A 23,463-nucleotide genomic window follows, 5' to 3' on the forward strand; every position below is an offset into this window, starting at 1 on the left:
AGGCCCACTTGAATTTGCACCCAAGGATGTCTGGCTCTAGGTGAGTGATCATACCCTGGTGGCTATCTGGACCATTAAGATCTTTTTCGTGTAGTTCTTCTGTGTATTCTTGCCACCTCTTCTTAATATCTCCTGCTTCTGTTAGGTCCATACTGTTTCTGTCCTTTATTGTGCCCATCTTTGCATGAAATGTTCCCTTGGTATCCCTAATCTTAATCAAGAGTTCTTTTAAAATGGAAATACAAAAAACCTCAAATAGCCAAAGCAATCTTGAGAAAGAAGAATGGAACTGGAGGAACCAACTTGCCTGACTTCAGGCTCTACTACAAAGCCACAGTCATCAAGACAGTATGGTACTGGCACAAAGACAGAAATATAGATCAATGGAACAAAATAGAAAGCCCAGAGATAAATCCACACACATATGGACACCTTATCTTCAACAAAGGAGGCAAGAATATATAGTGGAGTAAAGACAATCTCTTTAACAAGTGGTGCTGGGAAAACTGGTCAACGACTTGTAAAAGAATGAAACTAGAACACTTTCTAACACCATACACAAAAACAAACTCTAAATGGATTAAAGACCTAAACGTAAGACCAGAAACTATAAAACTCCTGGAGGAGAACATAAGCAAAATACTCTCCAACATAAATCACAGCAGGATCCTCTATGATCCACCTCCCAGAATACTGGAAATAAAAGCAAAAATAAACAAATGGAATCTAATTAAAATTAAAAGCTTCTGCACAACAAAGGAAACTATAAGCAAGGTGAAAAGACAGCCTTCTGAATGGGAGAAAATAATAGCAAATGAAGCAACTGACAAACAATTAATCTCAACAATATACAAGCAACTTATGCAGCTCAATTCCAGAAAAATAAACGACCCAATCAAAAAATGGGCCAAAGAACTAAATAGACATTTCTCCAAAGAAGACATACAGATGGCTAACAAACACATTAAAAGATGCTCAACATCACTCATTATTAGAGAAATGCAAATCAAAACCACAATGAGGTACTATTTCACACCAGTCAGAATGGCTGTGATCCAAAAGTCTACAAGCAATAAATGCTGGAGAGGGTGTGGAGAAAAGGGAACCCTCCTACACTGTTGGTGGGAATGCAAACTAGTATAGCCACTATGGAGAACAGTGTGGAGATTCCTTTAAAAATTGCAAATAGAACTGCCATATGACCCGGCAATCCCACTGCTGGGCATACATACTGAGGAAACCAGAATTGAAAGAGACATATGTACCCCAGTGTTCATCACAGCACTGTTTATAATAGCCAGGACATGGAACCAACCTGGATGTCCATCAGCTGATGAATGGATAAGAAAGCTGTGGTACGTATACACAATGGAGTATTACTCAGCCATGAAAAAGAATACATTTGAATCAGTTCTGATGAGATGGATGAAACTGGAGCCGATTATACAGAGTGAAGTAAGCCAGAAAGAAAAACACCAATACAGTATGCTAACATAAATATGGAATTTAGAAAGATGATAATGATAACCCTGTATGCGAGACAACAAAAGAGACACAGATGTATAGAACAGACTTTTGGACTCTGAGGGAGAGGGAGAGGGTGGGATGATTTGGGAGAATGGCACTGAAACATGTATACTATCATAAGAAATGAGTCGCCAGTCTATGTTCAATGCAGGATACAGGATGCTTGGGGCTGGTGCATGGGGATGATCCAGAGAGATGATATGGGGTGGGAGGTGGGAGGGGGATTCAGGATTGGGAACTCATGTACACCCGTGGCAGATTCATGTCAATGTATAGCAAAACAAATACAGTATTGTAAAGTAAAATAAAGTAAAAATAAAAAATTTTAAAAAAAGCTAGTTGTCATCTCCATCTCTTAGTAGTTCATTTGAAATGTGAGAATAGTAATATCAACTCCAAATAATTGTCATGGGAATTAAATGAGATAATTCATGCAAAGTGTCTGGCTCACAGACCTGCTCCTAATAAATGCTCAACAAACATAAATGTGCTTTGTCTCTTACACTTTTCCCTTTCTGTTTTTGTCACTAAATGACACCAGACAAGTCACCTAAATAATGTTATTATTATTATTTTAAATTTGCACTATGGATTTTTTTTCTCCTAATTTCAACTTTTCTCCATTATCTGATCCACTCTCAAATGTTAAGAATGTTGTTTTTCTTTTTGGTCAACAGCTTGGGGCTGAATTTGTATCAGAAATGAAAAATACCTCCAAGTAAATTCAATTTGTAAATATTTACTTGTCTATTTAAACTGTGTTCTTCAATTTAGTGAACCAAATGGTAAAATTTTATGAGCAAACCAAGTTATGCGTAGCACTTATTTTTAAAATAGCACAAACCTAAGAAAAATCAGTGTTCATTTTTTATTCATTCCTGTCTTCATTTCCTTCATTGCAGCATCTCCCAGTTTGCTCAGTTTCAGAATTTGAAGATTTGTTTTTTTTTTTTTTTTCTAAAGTTATCCTAGGTAAGCCGAGTGGGAGTGGCGCGGAGCTGCAGCGGATCCAGAAAAACCGAGTGGCGGCAAGCAGAGTCCGCAAGCTAATATTTTTTAAATGACCACACCAAACAAGACACCTTCTGGTGCTGACCCTAAGCAGTTGGAAAGGACTGGAACAGTACGGGAAATTGGGTTACAAGCTGTTTGGTCACTCTCATCTTGTAAACCAGGATTTGGAGTGGATCAGTTACGAGATGACAATCTAGAAACTTACTGGCAATCAGATGGATCCCAGCCTCATTTAGTGAACATACAACTCAGAAGAAAAACAACAGTGAAGGCATTATGTATTTATGTGGATTACAAATCTGATGAAAGTTACACTCCAAGCAAGATCTCAGTCAGAGTAGGAAATAGTTTTCCCAACCTTCAGGAAATTTGGCAACTTGAATTGGTGGAACTAACTGGCTGGATTCACGTTCCCTTAACTGATAATCATAAGAAGCCAACTCACACTTTCATGATACAGATTGCTGTTCTAGCCAATCACCAAAATGGAAGAGATACCCACATGAGACAGATTAAAATATACACACCAGTGGAAAAGAGCTCCATTGGTAAATTTCCTAGATGTACAACTATTGATTTCATGATGTATTGCTCAATAAGGTGACCTAAGAACAAAAGTCATTAAACATCTTATCAGTAAAAATAAAATAAAATAAATAAAGTTATCCTAAAAAGTCTATGACTTCCTTCTCATGAAGGAAGCTTTATTCTGAAGGAAATGTTAATTCATATAATCATTCATTCATTTGCTTGATGGGTATTTATTAGATGCTTATTATATGCCAGGCACTGCCTGAATTGAAAAGGATACAGATTCAGTACCTAGACTTTCAGAGCTTATATATTATAGAGACAGACATATATGAATATGTCACAAATACAAACCAACAGACAATGAGTGAGAAAACTCTGGGAACTAAGGGAATATAGAAAAGGGACCTGTCCTTTGGGCCAGGGAAATAATTCCTAAAGTTATAATATTTAAAGCAAGATTGTTGTTGACTTTAAAAAAAAATAGCGTAACTTAAAAGTTGAGAGTTATACTTCATTCAGCAGACAAAACTGAGGACTTCAGCCTGGGACTCAGCATCTCAGGATACATGGGGGTGGCAGCTGCCATGGCTGATGGCTGAAACATGCTTTGTTTACTTATGTGGCAGGTGGCATTTTTAGTTCACACTATCACAAGGACTAGGAGTTGGTGAGACAGATATTATCCCAAACCACATCCAGAGTTCTATACTCTATTGTTGCACTTTTAAAAATAAAATGAAACTGGGATTTCCTTGGTGGAACAGTGGGTAAGAATCTGCCTGCCAATGCAGGGGACACAGGTTTGATCCCTGGTCTGGGAGGATGCCACGTGCAGCAGAGGCCGGCCTGCTCCAGGGCCCAAGGCCACAACTAGTGAGCGCTTTTGCCTCAACAACTGAAACCCACATGCCCTAGAGCCTGGGAGCCACAACTCCCGAGCCTACTTGCTGCAACTACTAAAGCCCGGGAGCCTGGCGCATGCACTCTATACCAACAAAAGTCACCACAATGAGAAGCCTGTGCACCACAGTGAAGGGTCGCCCCGGCTCTCTGCAGCTAGAGAAAGCCAGTGCACAGCAACAAAGACCCAGGGTAACCAAAAATAAGCAAGTAAGTTATAAAAAATAAAATAAAATCGGGTGTTCTGGGAAATCACTTTTTCCCTTGACAAATCAATGAGGATCAAGTGGATGTGGAACATTCATACTCAATGAATTTCTCAAAAAGCACCTGGATGAAGCTCTCTTTGACTAGCGTCTTGCAGAAGTTATGTTCCCAATCTTTTCCAAAAGAAATGGATCATCTTTGAATACTAAGTAAATACTACAGTATTCTCAAAAGGGATATAAAATCAGCTTTCAGTGACCTGTTAATATTACTCTTTTAATGGAATTCCAAGCATTACTCAGTTTTTTATGAAGTGAATTAATTCAAAGAGACATTCCACATTTAGGGGGAAAAAGAAAATCCTCTGTGAGTCATTCTCCAAAGATTACCTCATCAAGAACATTAGCAAAGAGCTACAGACAGAATCTCATCATAAAATAGTGGAACTGTTAAAATGTATATCCAGTTGAAACTTATTGAACACCTACTTTATGCTGGGCACTCCTATCCCAGATTATTTTAATGGATCCTCTGATTCTCAGACCGCCCTATGAAGAAGGCATGTGTATCCCCACTGTAAACATAAGTACACTGAAGCTTAGAGGATAAAAATGATTTGCCAAGCTGATGGAGCAAGTAAAGTAGTAGGAAATGTACACAGCAGTCTGTGATTTCCGACTCTCATACTATAACACACACTGATTAAGTTAGCAGTGACTAAATGTCGAAGAACGTTAAGCAGCCTAGGCTGTGTTGGTATTTAGAATGGAATCCCAGAAACCATTCCCTGCCATGAGGACCCTTTCTTCACTAAAGTGTTCTTGCATTTTAAAACTACTCCTTGGAGCTTCCCTGGCAGTCCAATGGTTAAGAATCCACCTGTCAATGCAAGGGACACTAGTTCAATTCCTGGGCCAGTAAGATCCCACATGCCAGGGAGCAACGAAGTCCCTGCACCACAGCTACTGAGCCTCCTGCTCTGGAGCCCCTCCTGTTCCAGAGCCCCTACTGTTCCTAAGCCTCAATTACTGAGCCCAGGCACTGCAACTACTGAAGCCCGTGTGCCAACAGCCCATGCTTTGCAAGAGACGCCACCAGCAGGGGAAGCCTGCTCACCCCAACTAGAGAAAGCCCCCGTGCAGCAACGAAGATCCAGCACAGCCATAAGATAAAACCAATCATTTAATTACTTAAAAAAAAAAAAAAAAAGAATGAGTTTAGAGCTACCAAGACCCATTCTTTAAAAAAAAAAAAACAAGTAAAAGTATAAAATAAAACTGCTCCCTGAAAACTGCCTCTAGAGAATTAAGGGCATCTCTCTCAGAGGAAAGAGATACAGCTTTAGAAGACACATAATCAAATCTCTCCCTAAAGTCTCAGGATTTCCTCACTCATGCAAAGCAAAAATAACTGTAAAATGCATCAAAATAAGATCTTGTGCCAACTACTCACCTATATTACACTCTGTATGTCAGAAGGTATAATCAAACCTCTTTAATCACCTTTCTGTCATTGTCCCCCTAACCCCACACAGAGATGCGGTAGACACACACAGACATATACATCTTTGTTTGACCAATTCCAACTCATTCACTACATCTCAACTTTAACACCATTCCCTGCAAGAAGGTGATTCAGGCCTCTCAGGTAAGCATCATATTCCTATGCTAGACACTCCTGAGGTTCTCTTCCCATGTGTGCATGCTCAGTTGTGTCCAACTCTGTGTGACCCCATGGGCTATATTCCCCCTAGACTCCTCTGTTCATGGGATTTTCCAGGCAAGAATACTAGAGTGGGTTGCCATGCCCTTCTCCACTGAGGTTCTCTTAGTTAGCCTTTATAAGCTTGCATCTGAATTATATGTTTCCTAGACTGTCTTCTCCATTGAACTGTAACGTGTAAACAGTGATAAATTCTAGCTCTATGAAGACCCAAGTATGCATTCATGGGGAGGGGTCTTTAATAAAAATAATTAAAAATCACAAATGGAAAATTAAGTGCATGTGCATGCATGCTAAGTTGCTTCAGTGATGTCTGATTCTTTGTGACCCTATGAGCTGTAGCCCACCAGGCTCCTCTCTCCATGGGAGGCAAGGATACTGGAGTGCATTGCCATGTCCTCCTCCAGAGTAGGAGAAAAAAATTACATCAAATTGGAAACTTTAAAATGATGAATATTATAAATATACTGTACATAGAAAGATAACATGATAATTTTACTAATTAATAGCTTCACTTGCCTCTAGGTACTTTCCTACAAACAAACTTCTGGATCTGACTATTTCAAACCTAGTTTTTTCTCCATTATCCACATCCTTCCAGTGTCCAGCTCTACTGGGCACAATTTTGTCGAATAAACTTGTGGAAATGGACCTTCGGATATCATGCAGCCTAATGAGTTGGTTCAATGAGCAGTAGTATATCTAGCTATCATTTCTAGCCTGGACTGTCTGCTCTTAACACATACAGAAGTAACCATAAACCCCACAATCTGTCCTCCTAAATCCAAATATGTAGTAACTAGGTGGGGCAATGCAGGAAACCCGGGTTCAGTCCCTGGGTTGGGAAGATCCTCTGGAGAAGGTAATGGCTACCCACTCCAGTATTTCTGCCTGGGAAATCTCATGGACAGAGGAGTTTGGTGGGATATAGTCAATGGGGTCACAAGAGTCAGATACAATTTAGTGACTAAACAACTAATACTAGTATGTGCGTGTGTGTGTGTGTGTGTATTTATCTTGAAGAAGGAAATGCACCCCACTCCAGTACTCTTGCCTGGAAAATCCCATGGACGGAGGAGCCTGGTAGGCTGCAGTCCATAGGCTCACGAAGAGCTGGATGCAACTGACTTCACTTTCACTTTTCATTTTCATGCATCGGAGAAAGAAATGGCAACCCACTCCAGTGTTCTTGCCTGGAGAATCCCAGGGACGGGGGAGCCTGGTGAGCTGCCATCTATGGTGTCGCACAGAGTTGGACACGACTGAGGCGAATTAGCAGCAGCAGCAGCAGCATGTATGTATCTTCTCTATTCCTTCTTCTCATCTCTCATCTCACTCTCTCTCTGACACCAGTTTTCCTTAATTGGATCTCCAAAGTGTCCCTAACAACTCTGGTGACACTCCTCTTGGGAAGCCAGGTTCGATCCCTGGGTTGGGACGAATCCCCTGGAGAAGGGAATGACTATCCACTCCAGTATTCTTGCCTGAAGAATTCCATGGACAGAGGAACTTTGCGGGCTACAGTTTATACTAGTTCTTAGTCACATCTTCATTATCTATGAATTGCTTTGCAAAATAACTGAAAGCTATGTCTAGCTTTACAAATAACAATAAACTTCATCTGTTGCTATGCACATCAGCATATAACAGGCATACCTCAGAGATACTGTGGGTTCACTTCCAGGCTACCACAATAAAGCAAATATCTCAATAAAGTGAGTCACATGAATTTGTTGGCTTCCCAGAGCAAGAAAGTTATGTTTTTACTCTACTGTAGTCTATTAAATGTGCAAAAGCATTATGCCTAAATTCAATGTACATACTGCAATTAAAAATATAAATCAAAAATTACAAAAGAAGCATCAAAGATTACTGATCACAAATAATCATAATGTAGATGACTGTGATGAAAAGTTTAGAATATTGTGAGAATTATTAAAATGTGACAGAGACATGAAGTGAGCAAATGCTATTGGAAAAATGGCACCAACAGACTTGCCTTAAGCAGAGTGGCCACATATCTACAATTTATTCAATTTGTAAAAAAAGGACTTCTACAAAGTCCAGTAAAGCAAAGTACAATATAAAAGGAATGTCAATATTATTATTGTCATAAATACCATAATTCTACCACTATCTATTTTTAAAGTACTGTTTTCCTCTCTATGATTAAGAGACAATAGAGAACTTAGGTCTTGAAATAATTTTTTATATAAAGAACTTATTAATTATCAGAGACATGGATAAAAGGTCATGAAAGTAAATTAAGTTCAAGGGACCTATGCCTATCACCAGAATAGATAACAAGCTGTGATATAGCCACATGATGTAATAAATATTCCAGAAATATGAAGGAACCAGCTACTGAGATGTGTGACAATGAGGCAATCTCCAAGTGATTATGGTGAGTGAAGTAAGCCAGAAAACAGGTTGTATGGTTCTCTATATAAAATTATAGAAAATGTAAAAGAAAAATTATGACAGCAGGTCAGGAGTTGTGAGTAGGGGGCATCAAAGGATGGAAAGATGAGATGACAAAGGGATAACAGGGAACTTTGGAGGTGATGATATGTTCAGTGTCTTGATTGTAGTGATGGTTTCATGGATATACATGTATGTCAAAATTATCACATTACACACTGTACATAGGTACAGTTAATTTGCATATTAGTTAGATGCCAATAGAAGTGTTAAAGGGGCTTTCCAGGTGGCACTAGTGGTAAATAATCTGCCTGCCAATGCAGGAGATACAAGAGACATGGGTTTGATCCCTGGGTCATGAAGATCCACTGGAGGAGGAAATGACAACCCTGGAGAATCCCATGGACAGAGGAGCTTGGTGGGCTACAGTCCATGGGGCTGCAAAGAATCAGACATGACTGAGTGCCTACGCACTTAGAGGTGCTAAAAACATGAAAAGGGCATGCGTTTATTGTTACACTACCAAAATAAAATAAGTATATCAGTATTATATGACACAGGCTCTTGAGAGTGTCGAACAAAGTAAGTCCCAAATGTGTTCTCGTTTACACAGATGTGTACACCTGCTTATATAAATCCTTTTAGTGCTACAACTCCTGAGCCTCTTCAAAGATTTACAAAGGGTAATATTTAGTAGAATATCCTTATCAGCATTTCTAAAGAATCCTTATTTCAACAGTGTACTCAAGGCCAAGAGGGATTTGACAAAACAAACAATAGCTTATATAATGAAAGGACAATCTTTATTCTAAAACAAATCTGCAGCATTCTAAGACAAATAGATGGGATGAAGTCTCATTGAATTAGATCAACCTTTTGACATATATGATCCAAGATCATTCTTAGTAAAGGAAATGCTTGCTTTCCCAGAGGGAGACCAAACTTACTGTTGGATTAGTCTCAAGGACATTCCAGCTGCTTACTATAGATCATGATATTTGCATTGAAGAGCTCTACAGAATCAACTTTGCTACTTAAGGTTTGGAGAGGGCTTTTATATAATCTGCAGTAGATTCTGGGGTTTCCTTTGCTTCCATGTGGAATGTTTATTGAATGATTATACCAAGGAATGTATGCTTATTACATAAGCACCTTGGTTTTCTTTCATTTTCTTTTGAAATGAGGAGTTTAAATAAACTTTCAAGATGACAGAAAGGCAGTCACATATAAGTAAGTCAAGCTGCTTATTCTAACAGCTGTTTCATCTGTCTATGCTTGTTTCAATGTTACAATAATACCAGGTGTGGGGTAAGACAGATATCAATCCACACATTTTATTTTAAAAATAAAGGTCTCTCATAAATTGAGTACATTTTCAAAAATCCTCAATTTAGATGAATTAAAAAGTCCTTCAGTATACCATATTCCATGTCCCTCTTGTAGCCACAGTATGGTGCTTTCACAGTTTTATTTTTTCCTTTGCTTATTACAGACAGGTTTAGATATTGGAATGTTTCCATTTTTATGCCACCTGTGACTTTTTTTTTTAACAGTTCTCTAACACACTGTGCTGTGTATTTTTCAGGTTCACTCAGATCCTTGGCTTAAACAGTGGTTCCACTTCTTGCACCATGTGCTTCCACAGAAAAATTACTTCTCTCTGGATTTTCTGACCCTTCTTTTGTAGACTTAATTACTTCTCCCAAAGATAGTTATCAATAGGTTTTAATGCATACTGCTTCCCTTGCCTTGAAATTATACATTCTTTTAAATGAAATGCTTTATTGTATAATAGATGTTCTTTATATATATTTTTGTCCTCATCTAGACTGTGGATTTCTACTTGAACTTTTAAAGATGATTTGCAATTATTAAGGATTTCCTAGAGTTAGGAAGATCTAAATTTGAATGCTATCTTTAATCTATCTAAGAATCTGGTTTGGGACAACTTAATCTCTCAGTATAATCTTGTTTTTTCATGCATAAACTAAAAATCATGGTACCTGGCTTACCAGGATTTGATTTAAAAAAGAGATACCATAGAACTGTATTTGTAAGGAATGCCTGGTGCATAATACATGTTCAATAAATGATAACCAACGTTGCTGATGCTGTTTTGTTGCTGTTATTACCTCCATGGTGACAGGTGATTATCAGGAAACCAAAATATCTTTTTGAAGAGCTTTCAGTTACTCCCCAAGTGGTAATGCTTTGCAGATTTTCAAGCAGAATAATATTACAGAGCTCACAGAACAATATTCCTCAAAGTAGACTGACCTTTGCAAACATATTGGCTTGATCTAACAGACCTTGCTATGGTGCAAATGAAGGGAATTGAAGCCAGAATAAGCCATCTGGGGTCTTCGGAGGCATCAAGCCCATAGGAGATAATGAAAACATACATCACCCATAACCTTTTAGGCCAACCGGGCTATTGAACATAACAAGAGCATAATGGCTTTCCTGATGTGTCAGAAATTCTCCACTCCTGCCTCTAGTAGTTCATCCAATTGCTCCATGCTTATTGCTTCAATCTGTATTCATCTTTAATATGCCCTGTATGCTTGAATCCTTTCTCTCAAAACCTTCAAGGCCCCAGGAAATTCTTGTACCCAAATGCCACACTCACTAAGTAACAAAGACCCTGAAAGCTGAAAATCAAACCTGCTACATTATAGAAATAAAAAAAGGAAAGAAGTCATATTAAAAATAAACAGTTTCAAAGATTTCATGGAAAAACGTCGATACAATTTGCAACTTCATTTGTTCCAGTGACAAGCTGATAAAATGTTAGTGGTACAAATGCGTCAGAAAATTTGACACAAACTGAAAGTGACTACACATTCCATTATCCCGAACTCCCTTGGTAATGGAAAATGATGGTTAAAGATAGGTTCTCATATGTCTTAGAAGCATGAGGCTGTCTTTGGGAAATAATACCCTCGATTATCAGGAAAAATAAGCAGTTAAAAGGATGCAAGGGCTGCAGTGATTCTGTGATCCAAGCTTCAGGATCCTGACTACTGGATGAACATTAAGAGATGCTAAAATATACACAGAAAATTCTTATCCATGAAATACAATGAAAAATTTTAGTATAGAAGTGACTCATTGGTTAGTGGAATCAACAGAGAAGCCATTGTGGTCAGTCAGTAAATAAAGCTTGCTAAAGTATTTAGTGCAATTTTTAAAAAAAGTTTGTATATTTAAATAGCATTCTCTTTATGAACAATCATCATTTAAAAGACACTTTAAAATATGACACATAAAATTAGATTTTCTCTAAAAATTTTTCAGATAAAAGTATAATTAGGATCTAATAGATGGTCTTTGCATTAACTCTATTCTTTTATATATTGAAGCTTTGTGACATTAGTATTTTGAGTTTTATGGTCACATAAAGAACCTAGATTCTAAGAATTGAAGAAGGTACAAGAATACTAAATGTTTGTGCTAATACTTGTAGTAACATCATAGGAGAGCAATTATTTTCTTTATTTTACAGGGAAAATTGATCTCAGAAAAAGTAAGGGCTCTAGGGTTTTCCATTGGCCATGTATGGATGTGAGGGCTGGACTATAAAGAAAGCTGAACACTGAAGAATTGATGTTTTTGAACTATGGTGTTGCAGAAGACTCTTAAGAGTCCCTTGGACTGCAAGGAGATCCAACCAGTCCATCCCAAAGGAGATCAGTCCTGGGTGAACATTGGAAGGACTGATGTTGAAGCTGAAACTCCAATACTTTGGCCACCTGATGCAAAGAGCTGATTCATTTGAAAAGATCTTGATGCTGGGAAAGATTGAGGGCAGGAGAAGGGGATGACAGAGGATGAGATGGTTAGATGGCATCACCGACTCAATGGACATGGGTTTGGGTAGGCTCCGGGAGTTGGTGATGCACACGGAGGCCTGGCGTGCTGCAGTTTATGGGATCGCAAAGAATCAGACATGACTGAGTGACTAAACTGAACTTCCCAAATAAAACCATCCAACTAATAAGTGATAAATATAGGATTTGAGTTTCAGTCTATCTCGCTTGAAAGACGTGACTATTTCTTCCATGCCATTTCTTCCAATGAACTCTGATTCTATTATTTTCTTCAATTATGAATATATCTACTTTAAAACAGCCTTCATAATCATATAGTAATTCAGAAAATGTGTTCAGACTCATCAATATGAAAAATTCACTCATTCAATTCATTCCAAAACATTTAGAGAGAACGAAATGCTTAGTGGCTATTTGTTAATGGCCATAATAACAACAGTAGTAGTCAGAACAATTTTACTTGCAAGTAGGAGAAAGTCAATTCAAACTAACTTAAGCAGCACAAAGCAATTTATTGACAGGATAATTGAAGATATTTCCCAAAAGTGAGGGAAGGGTGCAGAAGCCGGAGCAGCTTTGGGACTTTATATTTTTTTAATTTTTTAATTTTTAAAATTTTATTTATTTTTATTTTTTAATTTTTATTTTTTACTTTATTTTACCTTACAATACTGTATTGGTTTTGCCATACATTGATACGAATCCGCCACGGGTGCACATGAGCTCCCAACCATGAACCCCGCTCCCACCTCCCACCCCACACTATCTCTCTGGATCGTCCCCGTGCACCAGCCCCAAGCATCCTGCATCCTGCATCGAACATAGACTGGCGATTTGTTTCTTACATGATAGTATACATGTTTCAGCACCATTCTCCCAAATCATCCCACCCTCTCCCTCTCCCTCAGAGTCCAAAAGTCCATTCTACACGTCTGTGTCTCTTTTGCTGTCTCGCATACAGGGTCATCATTTGAATCAGTTCTAATGAGATAAATGAAACTGGAGCCAATTATACAGAGTGAAGTAAGCCAGAAAGAAAAACACCAATACAGTATACTAACTCATATATATGGAATTTAAAAAGATGGTAATGATGACCCTGTATCCGAGACAGCTTGGGACTTTAAAAGACTGGACTTGCTTTTTCTCACCATAACTCTCTCTCTTTCCCTGTACCACTTCTGCTAGAGCGTTGGCTTCATTTTCTTAGGTTCTACCTTGTAATTATAAATATGGCCCCTATAGCACCAAAGCCACATCATTACAGTCTGAAAGGAGAAACAATCTCCCTGCAGCTCAGCATATGAAAACACTGGGGATGGATTCTAACTCTCCAGTGAGGTTCACATGACCACTCCAGACCAGTCACTGGTTAGGGTAATGAAATATTATAATTCTCCAGGCTTACCTTTATGGTCTAGGGAATGGGTCCTTTGGTTGGGAGCTCCATCAGAGTTACAGAATTACAGGAGAATTCCCAAGGAAAGAGGCCAGGGGAGTGTATCAACTAGAAGCTTAGGAAATCATATTGAGTAGTCATCATTAGCAGTTATTGGATATGCTAGTTATCACTTGCTGAACATCTGCTATATTAAAGGCGTTATTTTGAACACAGTAAATGCATTATTTTATATTCACAGTAATCATGCAAAATAGATATTTCTATCTCCAATAAATATTAGAAAATTAAGGCTTACAAACTTTAATTGCTCAAGGAGTTATAACCAGTCACTGGGAAGAACCTCACTGAACATAATGCATATCTGTCTGCCCTGCTACTCCTGACTATTCTATGCTGCCTTCAGGTTTGGAGACCTTTTTCTTTTGTTGCCCATTACTACTCAGGATATGGTTTGTAGGTCCTGGGTATCCTTCTTTGTGGAATATTTTAGTTTGCTACTACTGTCCTTAAAATACAATGCTTAGAGTCAAAATTGCATGTACCACATCTATCTGTAAAACAGGAAAATGAATATGAACAGCATAGTCATAATTTAGGTCTTTGTTATTTTAGTGAAGCCACTGAGCTAATTTAAAACAAATACTAAAATCAACATGGGTAATCCTGTTTATACTTTCAGTCAAATATAATGTTTCAAACCTTTTCTTATAGCTTGGCGCCAAAGCAGATGCCCTTCTCTTTTTTAAATTAAATACTTATGTTTCGACCTTAATACTCTATGCTGATTTTTGACTGAATTCATTTTTTGGTTGATTTTATTTTTCATGGCTTCGTTCACCATTTCCATATAATATGACACTGAAATGTCTTTATTTTCCTCATTGTATTAGATACTATCAAATTACTTATTGCATTAGAGATCATACATGGTTTATTTGGTTTTGCTGCTGTAACTTAATGCTTGCTTCTCTATTAGACAATAAACTTTCTGGGTGTATGGACTGTGAATACTTTATTCACCATTGAACACCTAGTTAAGTGTTTGGTACATTGGTCAACCAATAGGTAACCTTGAATGAATAAATGAATTAATCTATTGATATTTTAATATATAAAGCATACACCATCTAATTTGACATAAAATTGTGTTATTTTTTTTTTGATACATAAGGATAAGATAAAATCTCATAGCAGAATTAATTTTATATTTTCCCACTTTTAGCTCCTGCATCAGGTGGAAACGTATTGGGATTTGTTCATATCAAACTGTCATTGCTTACAATTTCTTTGGCTTACATCGCCCAGATTCTGCTTTTTTTATGAGGCAAACTCCTGGTCCCCATTCTAGAAGTTTTTGTCACCACATCATCCATAAATCTGACCTCCCTGTAATAGCTGCTTCTCTATTCATGTTTCTACACTGCAATTCAATTATCATCATCTATCACTGATATTACGTCTCTAAATGCTATACTTTGAAGGATGGAATCCATCTCTAAATCTGTTTTCATATACTTGGAAACTAGTGGAATACTTGTGACATAATGTTATTATCAGGTTAATCATTACTATGATCAATAGAACCTTATTTCTCATGAAATTTGCCTCAGCGTTCTTTACCAGTGGTCCTACCACAGAGCCATATTCTAAGGATGACCATGAGTTTGATGCTAATGGAGCTTAGTTGCTTGAAACCTGAAAAGACACAAATCCTGAGAAACATCCAGGAAGCAAAGGCAGAACTGTATAAGAATGAAAGTATATTTTGAAGAGTGAGTGTAAATTATTAAAGTGAGAGGAAATGAAAGGGAAAATTCAAGATAGGAATATATATCTTTCAATATTGTGTGAATGTTGCCAATCTGAATTTATAATCTAGGTGTGAATTTCCCTGGCAGGTAAACTTGTCCAGCTCAGATTTTACTTTTATTTTTCTCATTTTCTCTCCTAAATTTTCAATACCATCTATTTGCCACTCGGCCTGCTCAGACTCTTGTTTGACATTGAGTATACTGCATTAATTGCACAGCAAATGACTTTGTGAAAAGGGAAATGTAAGAGGAGATATATTTTACTAAACAAATATAACAGTTTAAATGAGTAACAAAATAATCTATAAAAGCAATGACTCATTCTTGGGGAGACAGGTTGTGCTTTATAATCACGTGGACTTGGGTTCAAATCCTGATTATCATTCGCTGGTTAGGAAAATTTTAAATTATAACTCTCTGAGCTCTAGTTTTCTCCTCTGTATGGCAGGATGATACCTATTTCATGTGTTGATCAATAATAAAGTAAAACAGCAGACAAAGTTTTTGGACAATAGGTCCATGATAATTATGCACTGAATTGAGTTGAATTAAAAAATGTATATTTATCTAATTCCATTCAAATAATACTCCATTTTAAAATCTGAGAGAACTTAAATTAAAATAAGTGAATTAACCAGTGCCAGGTTGCCAGGTTAATCACTGGCATAATCACAAGTAGACTGTAGAAAAAACAAAGTAAAAGGTATTTAGAAGGATGTATCGTAATGAATTGCATATTAGAAATATTCCTAAGAATATAGACAACATTACAATTTGGCCAATAGAGGAAAAATTACATTTTTGTTCTCTCTAAATAGTGATGAATAATAAACTAATAAAAATTTGCCAAATAATGAATCATGCTTGATTTCAAGCAGGGAATGGCCAATTCATCTGCTTAATCACCTTTATTAAAACAGATATCACTTTGCTAAGGTGACATCATCACTGGTATAAATACTTGAAAATTTGAGAGCTAGTGCTTATTGTGTGCAAGGAATAATTGCACCTCTTTGGAACTTCAGTGGGCATTTTTTGGAAGAGAAATTTGGTGGAGTTTTGTGGATAATCCTTCATCTTAGAGAAAAATAATAATAATCTCAAACTAATGAGACAGTGGTTTCATGATTCAACTCCACTTGACAGCAGACTTTGCTTAGACTCATTAACAATCTGAAGTTTTCAGAAGAGTTGAAACTTTATTCTTGAAAACTCTATCCATCTGTGGGAGGTATTCATTGGAGAAGTATTACTGTGAGCCTGGGTGTTCTAGGGGCTTTGCTCCAGGAAGGCTGTGCAGATGGGAGCTTTCCTCCCTTCCTTTTTGCAGTAAGGGAAGCCTGAGGCATTTTTCAATGAAGTCGCTCTGGGCAAACCTTAAGGGCCTGTCTTCCTGCTGTGTGTACTCAGTCAGGGGATTCGAGTAGGAGGTGGGGAATCTGGAGAGGATGAAAAGCGACACCACTGCAGATCCACTTTAACCTTTGTTCAAGCATGGAGCGTCTCGTAAACAGCAATCAGAACACCCAGGCTCTCTTCTCAGCCCCTGTGATCAGCTTTGTACAGCACTGGTGCTCCTGGACTGCACTTAGTAACCCGGAAAGTCACATCTGAGCAGGATCAGCTCACCTTTGTCAAAGCTGGACACACTTTTTCCATTCTAGGGCCTACATGAACATTTCTCTAGGGATCAGGCACTGAGGTCAGGACACAGTGATAATCATCGTGTGGATTTATAGATTTGATCTGGAAAGGTTTGGGGGGAATTACTGCTCTCTCTGCCTCCTGTGCTCATAAGGATGACCTTATGAGTGCCCACGTTAGAATTTCCAGAGTTAGGGCTATAAGCACATCTCCAAATATTTAATGTGCATTGCTGCATCTCAGAACAACATAAAATATATAAATGCCATTTGAGACAAGTTGTTCATCCCCAGCCACCCAACCTGTCAGTTATAGATAAAGTCAAATTCCGTCATCTTATAGATAGGGTCTCCAGTTTTCATGAATAGCCAACTCAGTACTTCTCTGGACAAATAGGAAGAAAAGAAAGGAGAAAGAAAGTGACGTTGCTCAGTTGTGTCTGACTCTTTGTGACACCATGGACTATAGCCCACCAGGTTTCTCCATCCATGGAATTTTCCAGGTAAGAGTACTGGAGTGGGTTACCATCTCCTTCTCCAGGGGATCTTCCTGACCCAGGGATTGAACCTGGGTCTCCTGCACTACAGGCAGACGCCTTATCCTCTGAGTCACCAGGGAAGCCCAGTATAGAGTATCCAGGAAAAATAAGGGATCTCTGGAGACTGTGCTGACAGAGGCTATGCTAATCTTGAGGGTGCTGAAAATACCTTATTAGTGAAAATAAGAAAAGTATCAAGCTAACAGAGCAATGCCTGAAACATCACTGGCATTATAATAATAATAGAATGTATGGAAGTGAAAGTCACTCAGTCATTTCCTACTCTTTGCAACTTCATGGACTATACAGTCCCTGAAATTCTTCAGGCCAGAATACTGGAGTGAGTGGGTAGCCTTTCCCTTCTCCAGGGGATCTTCCCAAGCCAGAGATCGAACCCAGGTCTGCTGCATTCCAGGCAGATTCTTTACCAGCTGAGCCACAAGGGAAGCCCAATAGCATGTATAAGGCACTCCTTTTGCACCAGTTAGCTCCTTTGCTTATTCCTATGGCTTGTCCTTTCACTGTACATGATGAGAGGACTGGATCTCTCCTTTTATATGTAATCTTTAAAAATGTGTCCTTGACTCAGCTCCTTCCCAGCTACCTAGAAATCTGAATTTTGGGGTTTCCTTTCTCCTCTAGTACTGTTCATCTTCCACTCACCCAGACTCTTTCCCTTCTCTACAGATGCAGGGTCATATTTCTCTGCATCCCATGTGCAAACTCAGTGGCCTTTTATTGTTTGGAATCTGAAGATGTTCCAACAGAAATCATTAGCACTAATATATAGTGAGATGATTTCTGTTTGACCATCAAATATGTTCACTTTTAATTAAGGACTAAATCTTGACAAGCTCTAAAAATGTGCACAGCAAGACAAGAGAAAGGAGTACATTTTCAAAACTGGCAAAAGAAAAAAAGAATAATCTCTGCAGTTGAAAAAAAATTACCAAAATTTATGTCAAAAGAAGGAATGTTGTTAATGTAAGTCTTGGATTAGAGACCTAACTCTTTGTTTTCTAGTTAAGGGATAGAGTGGCCAGGGCAAGCCAATTCACTTCTCCTAGCTGATGTTTCTTCCCATGTAATATGAAACTAATATGTGTTCCACTCTCAGGCTTGGTGTAAAATTTTATTAATAAAGACATATCAATGACAGGCATTCACATGTATGAACCCTTAATATGTACCAGCCTGTTAAGCATTTACATGATATTTGATATAATTCTTAATATCTCATATGAAAGACTATTTATATCCACATTTTATAGAGGAGAATTGATGATCAGTTATGATGTATCAATTACTTCTTTAAAAACTTTTTATTTTGTATTGAGGTGTAGTCAGTTAACAGCATGTGATAGTTTTAGGTGGACAGCAAAGGACTCAGCCATGCATATACATGCATCCATTCTCCCCCCCACTCCCATCCCATCCAGGCAGCCACACAACATTGAGTAGAGTTCCCTGAGCTATAAAGTAGGTCCTTGTTGGTTATTCATTTTAAGTATAGTTGTCTGTACATTACCTTTTAACCAAAAAATGCCCTGGAAAGTCATTTATCATTTATTACTACTAGCCCTTCCAAATGTAAATAAAAATAAAATTTGCAAAGTGTCATATTTGGTTCCTAGCAAGGAAATGAAGCTGTCATTCTACGCCCACCACTCTCCTTTCCCCACCAGGTTTTGCAGACGTACTCTTTACAGTTGCAGACTCTCCTTTAAGCCTTGTTCCCTCCTTAAGCTCCCACAACATGCATCTCATCCTCACAACTGTCCTCTACAGGGTGATGAAGGAAACCATGTTTCCATGAACACAATAAGGGGCCAGGAGTTGCACCATATCTTAATTAATTAAACGATTCTTCTCTCTCCCTCCTCTAATTACATGCTCTACTTTCATTTCCTACTTGTGATGAGAATCTACATTCTTGAATGGAATCAATATAGAATTTGAGTTGAATGGGTATCAACTTCTCCCTGGGGAAGGTGGGGAGAAATCACATTAGTCTACTACACCAACTTGAAAAAGAACTTCATGAGGATTAAGACAGTTTATTTCTTGACTGACTCCATACGACTTTATTGAGCAATGCTAAGTACTGGGCATAATCAGTCAGTGCGAGATGTGTTTTCTGTTCTCGTGGGGTCTCACTAGCAGAGGAGCCAAACCTTATCAATGTGACTTAAGGGTGGGAATGGAAGGCATAGGTCTGTGCCTTCTTTCACTCAGTAGATAGTAGTGATGTAGCTGTAGCTATGGTATACTTATGGCTCACCTTAACTGACATCTATTTCAGGACAGGCACTGTTCTACACACCTTGCAGGTATGAACTCATTGAAAGACTGTTCTAAACTACAAGACAGGTTATATCACTTTCCTATTTCTCTGCTTCTTTGTGGATCCACATTGGTGGGTAAACCAGCTAGGTATATGAAGAACATTAGACTATCATAGAGCACTAACATATCACTGGAAACAAAAAAGGTGAAGAAGAAAACCACATTTAACAAATCTCTTTTCAGGGAGAAAAGAAAATGCTTGGAAAAATTCATCTATATTGCTGCTGGGCATGAAGAGTGAAAATCCTTTATGGGATGCTTAAGTCATAAGACTTGCTCTTAAAGCACTTTCAAGAGAAGATGCAGCCTGTTAACTTTCACCTTTGTTTATCTTTGTCACATAGGGTAGGCCTGATGGAACCAAAAGTGGGTTGTTCTACAAAACTGATAAGAAACTAAACATTGCCATCAATGCTCCCTACCAGTCCCTCCTGCCATCTACAGAGCTTCTTCCAATCAAACATATGTTGGAGAGAACTCAAAAACTATGATTCAAGCAAATATCGCCCTGTCATCCTCATTCTTTAGACATGTCCTGAACATCAGAATTCTGTCAAACAATATCCTAGTTTACAAGTCCTTTCTATTCTGGTATCTAACTATTTTTCTACACTTAACTGCTATCATTCTGCCTCTATGTAGGAATGCAAGCTACTGCTGTTGTCTCTCCAATTCCTTTTCTAAATGTTTACTCATCTGATTTATCTATCAAATATGAATTCCATAAACACAGTAATTTGTCTTATGCATCTCTGTACTCCATTGCTGGGATCCTGAATAATGCAGATAGCTGTAATAAGTATTTGCTAAATGATAATTTTCTGCTGAGGAGAAGTGACTTGTTTCCACATCCAATAAAATCACACACACAGATCAGACCCCGGTAAATATTTGTTGAATGCCTGTATGATCATCTGATCCCTTGTCCCTTTAAATAATTTTCATCTCTTCTAACAAGAACAAATCATTTTCTTTCACTTTCTTTGAATAGTCTTTATTGCTATTCTTGTATTGAAGAACATTCAGAAGTGGTTTAGATTTTTTAAACTCTGAACTATATTAAAATGTGCTATTTATAGACTAATTGGCAAAGCCCTATAAATGCAATGATGGCAGCTCAATTTCTGAGTGTAGTCTTGTTTGTTTCATCATAATTTGACAAGTTGGCATGATTGAGGTTAATGAGAAAATTCATTTTCAGTGATATATGAGGCATTTAGGAGAGCAACAGTTATACTAAGAAAGAATTGCATGTTCCACAGACTGCATAGTCTGCAATTTTTCTTTATATATATAATTATATAAATTTCCATATTATATATATATATATATATATATAAAACAAATGGCTTGCTTTGCTGAACTCTAGATAAGAGAAAGAAAGTGCAACATGCAGAGGTTTGAAAGAGAAACAGGATGTCTTAGTAACTTAACCTGAATGATAGAAGTTCAACGTATTAGACTAGGTAGGCAAATATAAACCTTACCCCTTGCCTGATGTGGAAGCACATAATGAATTTGAATTAATGATATACTTTGTTAACAAAAATAATTGTTCACAAAATTCTCATATACATTGTTTTAAAATGAACTATCAACACAGGTTATCCAAAAGCAACTCTTTCTCCAAAGGCAGTGATTAGAGAGCCAAGTAGCACTCAAGTGAGGCCTCTGGGAAAGAAACACTTAACAAACTAGCATTTGCTGAATCAGTGTTCGCCAGCACTTTCTGTATGATAAGAACTCTGCAAGGTATGAGAGAAACGATAGTGGATGGCAGAGCTACTATCTTTGACCTCAAGTAGTGCACAATCTAGTAGGAGGAGCCTGAAGTTCTTAAATGCTCCTGGATGAGCAACTTGGGAGACAAGACTGCAGCAAGTAAATGTGGTCCAGACTGCAGCAAGTGAATGTGGTTCAAAGGAGACAAATCTAGTTTTTTCTGAGTAAACTAGATTTCAGTTAAGTCTATGAAAATCTGTGTGCTAATATAGGCTTCACCATGAGACACAGATGAACAGAGAGATAGCCTCCATTTAAAGCACAAGGTGGGGACTCCCCGGTGGTCCAGTGGTTAGGACTCTGTGCTCCTAAAGCAGGGGGTGCAGGTTCAATCCCGGGTAGGAGAACTAGAGCCCACATGCTGCAACTAAGACCCAGTGCAGCCAAATTTTAAAAAAAAACAAATAAAAAAAATAATAAAGCACAAGGTCAACTAACCTGGCCAAGCCTCTTGTGCTTATTATCAATGGTCTTGCTTGCCATTTCTACCACTGGTGGGTAACAGTACTAGGCAAAAAAAAAAAAAAAAAGTAACCATCCTTGAGATCATTGTTTATAAGTATTTGAATATTAAGCAGTAATAACAATATCTAATATTCTTCCTAAGATTCACTGTCTATAATGTGCTTTAAATGTACTTTGGCCACCTCATGCGAAGAGTTGACTCATTGGAAAAGACTCTGATGCTGGGAGGGATTGGGGGCAGGAGGAGAAGGGGACAACCGAGGATGAGATGGCTGGATGGCATCACGGACTCGATGGACGTGAGTCTGAGCGAACTCCGGGAGATGGTGATGAACAGGGAGGCCTGGCGTGCTGCGATTCATGGGGTCACAGAGAGTCAGACACGACTGAGCAACTGAACTAAACTGAATGCACATTTTTCAGTGGCTCTCAACTCTGGTTGTGACTTAGAAGTACCCATACAGGTTGTAAACTAATACCTTGATCCAAGACTAGCATGTTCCGATTCAGTAGGTCCTGGGTGGTATTTATAAGAAGCTTGATGAATGATTTTGAATTGTAGTTCATGTTTGAGAAGCATGGTTTTATGTAATTTGTTTTTCCACAATGTCCCCAGGAAACAGGCTTCAGTAATACTCCACAAGATTGCACTCCTCTGTGTTTTTTTTTTAAATTTATTTATTTATTTATTTTTTACTTTTTTTATTTTTTTATTTTTTAAATTTTAAAATCTTTAATTCTTACATGTGTTCCCAAACATGAACCCCCCTCCCACCTCCCTCCCCATAACATCTCTGTGGGTCATCCCCATGCACCAGCCCCAAGCATGCTGTATCCTGCATCAGACATAGACTGGCGATTCAATTCTTACATGATAGTATACATGATAGAATGCCATTCTCCCAAATCATCCCACCCTCTCCCTCTCCCTCTGAGTCCAAAAGTCCGTTATACACCGCTGTGTCTTTTTTCCTGTCTTGCATACAGGGTCGTCATTGCCATCTTTCTAAATTCCATATATATGTGTTAGTATACTGTATTGGTGTTTTTCTTTCTGGCTTACTTCACTCTGTATAATCGGATCCAGTTTCATCCATCTCATCAGAACTGATTCAAATGAATTCTTTTTAATGGCTGAGTAATACTCCATTGTGTACATGTACCACAGCTTTCTTATCCATTCATCTGCTGATGGACATCTAGGTTGTTTCCATGTCCTGGCTATTATAAACAGTGCTGCGATGAACATTGGGGTACATGTGTCTCTTTCAATTCTGGTTTCCTCGGTGTGTATGCCCAGCAGTGGGATTGCTGGGTCAT

General features: G+C 38.1%; 1 protein-coding gene across 2 annotated transcripts; it reads left to right on the top strand.

Moving 5' to 3' along the window:
• The first annotated feature begins 2,587 nt into the window (after positions 1-2,587).
• On the top strand, positions 2,588-3,145 carry LOC138084367 (anaphase-promoting complex subunit 10-like). Of its 2 annotated transcripts, XM_068978617.1 has the most exons (2): positions 2,588-2,786; positions 2,908-2,936. In XM_068978617.1, the coding sequence occupies exons 1-2, from the start codon at positions 2,588-2,590 to the stop codon at positions 2,934-2,936; spliced, it is 228 nt and encodes a 75-aa protein (XP_068834718.1). The 2 variants fall into 2 exon arrangements, with proteins under 2 accessions (XP_068834718.1, XP_068834717.1); XM_068978616.1 differs by having other exon boundaries at positions 2,588-3,145.
• The last annotated feature ends 20,318 nt before the right edge of the window (positions 3,146-23,463 follow it).

This window comes from Capricornis sumatraensis, chromosome 8 (assembly GCF_032405125.1).
Source record: "Capricornis sumatraensis isolate serow.1 chromosome 8, serow.2, whole genome shotgun sequence".
Classification (NCBI taxonomy): Eukaryota; Metazoa; Chordata; class Mammalia; order Artiodactyla; family Bovidae; genus Capricornis; species Capricornis sumatraensis.